The sequence below is a fragment of the Protopterus annectens genome, chromosome 15.part0 (assembly GCF_019279795.1).
Source record: "Protopterus annectens isolate FY-2018-M chromosome 15.part0, PAN1.0, whole genome shotgun sequence".
NCBI classification, from domain to species: domain Eukaryota; kingdom Metazoa; phylum Chordata; order Ceratodontiformes; family Protopteridae; genus Protopterus; species Protopterus annectens.
The window spans coordinates 38,400,755-38,404,587 of NC_056749.1; the positions used below are offsets into that span (position 1 = coordinate 38,400,755).

Sequence of the window (3,833 nt, forward strand, 5' to 3'; positions counted from 1 at the left end):
GAACCTATTTTCCGGCAGCAATATTAATTGAACGTTTGCTTGCAGCTAGCCTGTATTATTTGACGTTCTTGCCGGTTTTGTTATAAACTTCATGAATATATTCAGTGTGCGTGTGTGCGTACGTGCGTGCGTGCGTGTGTACGATCCTTTTCTGTGCCCTTTCTGTGGTTTTCTAACCGTGGGGTCTGCAAGTGACGGGCTTTTTGCAAATGAAATAACGTCTATGTGTTTGGAAACGTCGTTACTATTTTCCTGTTTGTTGACTAGATAAGCCCGGTGGGCACAACTGTTCACTTTGAGGGGCAGCCTATGAGCAGTAAGTGACTTCTTCAGTCAGTATGCAAGTGAAAGGGAATCACCCCACTCCCTGCATTTCGCAGGAAGTCCATATTTTTCTCATAGATTCACTCTTTTGATTGTAAAGCCTGCCAAACCGTTAAGGACTTCTGTCATTAAACAATGGCAGATTTTTTTTCCAGAAAATCCATGCTATGCAAGTCGTGTTAGCACGTTTTCTAACATTATAAGATCAGTTTTTAGTTTTAAAGTCTCTCTCTGCTTTTTGTGCCCATTATTTGGAGCTTTGTCCCCATCGTTGTGGTAAGAGGTTGAGAGATGTGCCCCCTGAGCAGATGTATCCGAGAAGTCCACAGTCCTTCTCCGGAGAGTGCAATTGCCTAGTGTGTTTCTGAGAAAGCCACTTAACCAGACAACCTCTAAAGAAATTGGGCCAGCCTTCTTAATGGTTTCCTTGATGGCAAGACTAACCTGGCGTTTACCCTGTGCACAAGGATGTAGGTAACCATACTCACTACTGAAATGTGTCCAGCTTTTCTGAGCAGCTTGTGCTAATGCCAACACTAAAAAAGCACGAACGAGTAAATGAATATACACAGTATAGCAGTTCACAAGCAATTCCTGTGCCAAAGGAATACATCTCAATAACTAGCTTTGTATGGCAGTTAATTGTAAAAGATGAAAAGATAGTACATCTTTCCATGTATCTTGGGGTAGCATTTTGAGGGCTGAGTACATTTCTACACTGACAAGTGGGTACTGGAAGCAGCAACAATAGGTCTGACTACAAAATGTAAATCTGTGGCTACACCCCTGCCTGTGCACACACCTTTCTGTGGTATTCATGATATGTCCTGCTCCTTCTCAAGGAATTTCTAAAGTGCCTTTATCCAACATTCTTCCTTTTGCCCCATCTGCTCCTTCCTGAATGAGCTGCTGAAAGGGAGCCTGAATGGGGAAACGTGAAATGAACCTAAGTGCTACCCACTTGTACTGACAAGAGATTACCAACCCTAACCCTAAGGTTGGGGTTACAAACAAAACGTCATTGCTGCAGTGCACAGGTGCAACTCGTCACATTAGTGCAGGAGGTGCACCAGGATAACCCCTAGGCTTCTTCCATACCTCTCAAGTCTACCTCATTTTGAGGAACGTTCCTCATTTGGGGTCTTAAAATTCATGTTCTTCGAAGTTCTACATTGAAAGAGTCTGACACTTTCAGCGGTGTGCATTTTTGCAACTGATATTCATGGTAAATAGAACTAAATCATATTAAGTCATTAAAAACCCTTTTCTATAAGTAAAAAATGCCACATTTTAACCATGTTATGAGTTTCCTAGTTGAAGTTGTTAGTACGCTATTAGTGTTCCACATTTTGCCCATTTGTTCCTCATTTTGGAGATGGAAAGTTGAGTATTACGGCTTCTTCTCAGTCTATGAAGTCGCTCCTTACCTGCATATCCAAGGATAGCTGCCAGGATAAGCAGAAGAACTCCCAGGGATGTTGGAGGGAGCAGAGCTGTCGCGTCATTGGAGCTGTAGGAGTTGACGGTCAGTAAAAGGGACCCTGCAAGAAATAACCGTTGGATATAATAATGACTTCTTTATCAAGCTGGGGGGGAGGGGGCATGAATATGAAAGCAGTGGTTAACAGTAGATCAAATGCAATAAAAAGAAAACAAAGTTTGAAGCAAAACTGTAGCTAGCCATGCGCCATATAAGTCACTCTGGAATTACATTTTGTCTAACTTAAGTGTCCTCAGTGGCCAAGCTTTAAGCATAAATGCAATAAAAGGTGCAGGTGAGTGCAAGCAAAGAAGATAAGCACGCCCACATGGGAGCGGGCTGCTTATGCTACCAACTCCCTAGGAGATGTTAGAATTTTAGTTCATGTATTTATTAATCAATATTTATTATCAATAAATGTATCAATCAATCAATATAGTATCAATATTTATTTTATATGGCACAAGCCAATGACCAGTTATTTTGGAAGGCACAATAGCTTTGGGATTTGGTGTACAGAAGCGAACTCTGTGACTACAGCCTTGGGCTAAAATACTCCTTCGGTTTACCACCGAGAATCACAAACACTCGAAATTCTTGTGTAAAACTGTTAGTACCTACCGGCTGATATAGCCAAGACGCCCACAGAATGGTGTAAGGAGTCGCCATTGCCTGGCATAGTGGTCACTACGCACCAGAAGCGAACGATCTGCGCCAAAAGCAGCAGTCTGCGCACAGGTGGCTCCTTCGGCGAGGCTTATTTCCTAAGATTACACTGGGGCCTCTCCAAATGCAGCGGATCAGTAATGCCTGCGGTACCAATGCGTTTACAAGATTTCTTAAAACAATATTTTGAAGTTACGGTCAGGGAAACTGGCCACGGTTTAGTGCCTCAAGAGTATTTCCCCCACGGTGGCCTCGGAGATGCGCATTGCAGCCTGCGCTGCTGCTCTTACATATACCGGGGGGGGGGGGGCTGACGTCAAACCAGCCTTCTTGGGAAACCCCCACCTTCAGCAGGTCCTAAAATTAGCAAGAAAAGCACCTGCTTCCTTATTACCGCTCCGCAAGGCTCACCCACATTCCGATGTTGCTGGGAACAATTCCTAATACAAACGGGAGTGGCAGCGCATTTTAAAGAAAAGTCTGTATTAGTTAACACTTAAATATAAATATTAGTTAACACTTAAATATAAATAAAAATGCAAAGTGTTGCGTTACCAAAGTCAGCCTTGGGCTACACCCATGTAACGCTGGCAGCTGACCCAGAACCACCACTTGAAATGAGTCCAAAGAGGTTGTACAGAAGAACTGCATTCATGTGGGTACAAGTCCATTCAACGGATTTTGAAAGCATGTGGGCTTGACATTGATGGCCACGTCAAGATTTGCTTTGCTTTTATTCCTGCATGCGTAGGTAGTTTTCTAATCTATCACAGTATCTTTAAATAATTCTGTACGCAGTTACGAGGTCCAGCTGTGCTAGAGTATAAAAATGTATTTAGTATGTTTTATTCGAAGAAGCCCTGATTCAAGAAGGACAAACGCGCTCAGTTAAAGCTGTTATTACTTCATGTGGTGGTCCTGTGTCACTGCCAGCGTTACATTTGTGGACTTAAATGTAATCTGGCATCTTTTAACCATGCTGGGAGCTTTCTTGTTGGAGTTAGTAAGGCGTTTTAATTGTTCCACATTTTTGAGACAGGACTGAGAGGACTGTGAGCTAATGTCTCACGCTGTTATCCCTCCCAAAGTACCTGCCTTTGATTTGGGACACGAAATCTCCAGTGAACATGCACCGCTGCCTGTCCTGCACATAGGGTTGCCACCTTTTCAAATGCCCAAAGTGGGACATTTTTGGTACAAATGTCAGATTTTGCAGGACGAAACATACCCATGGCCAATACAAAGGAGAGAACTTCATTGTTTTGTCTAAATAAAAGCTTATTCTTGTTGCATTTTAGTTGCTTATTCTGTTTTTTTTTTATAACATTTAGATGTTGCAGATACAGAATAACTGTTTTGTGCA

The 3,833-nt window shown here is 42.6% G+C and overlaps 1 protein-coding gene across 1 annotated transcript in view; it reads right to left on the reverse strand.

The window, feature by feature from the left end:
* The window catches only part of LOC122790069, a 68,743-nt gene extending 65,993 nt beyond the window's left edge, over nt 1-2,750 (reverse strand). The window contains exons 1-2 of the mRNA XM_044057632.1: nt 2,426-2,750; nt 1,752-1,865 (exon numbers count right to left, since the gene is read on the reverse strand). Of these exons, the coding sequence (XP_043913567.1) occupies nt 1,752-1,865; nt 2,426-2,483 (172 nt within the window). The 5' untranslated portion in view covers nt 2,484-2,750. The remainder of the gene's footprint in view (nt 1-1,751; nt 1,866-2,425) is intronic.
* Nucleotides 2,751-3,833: the final 1,083 nt, after the last annotated feature.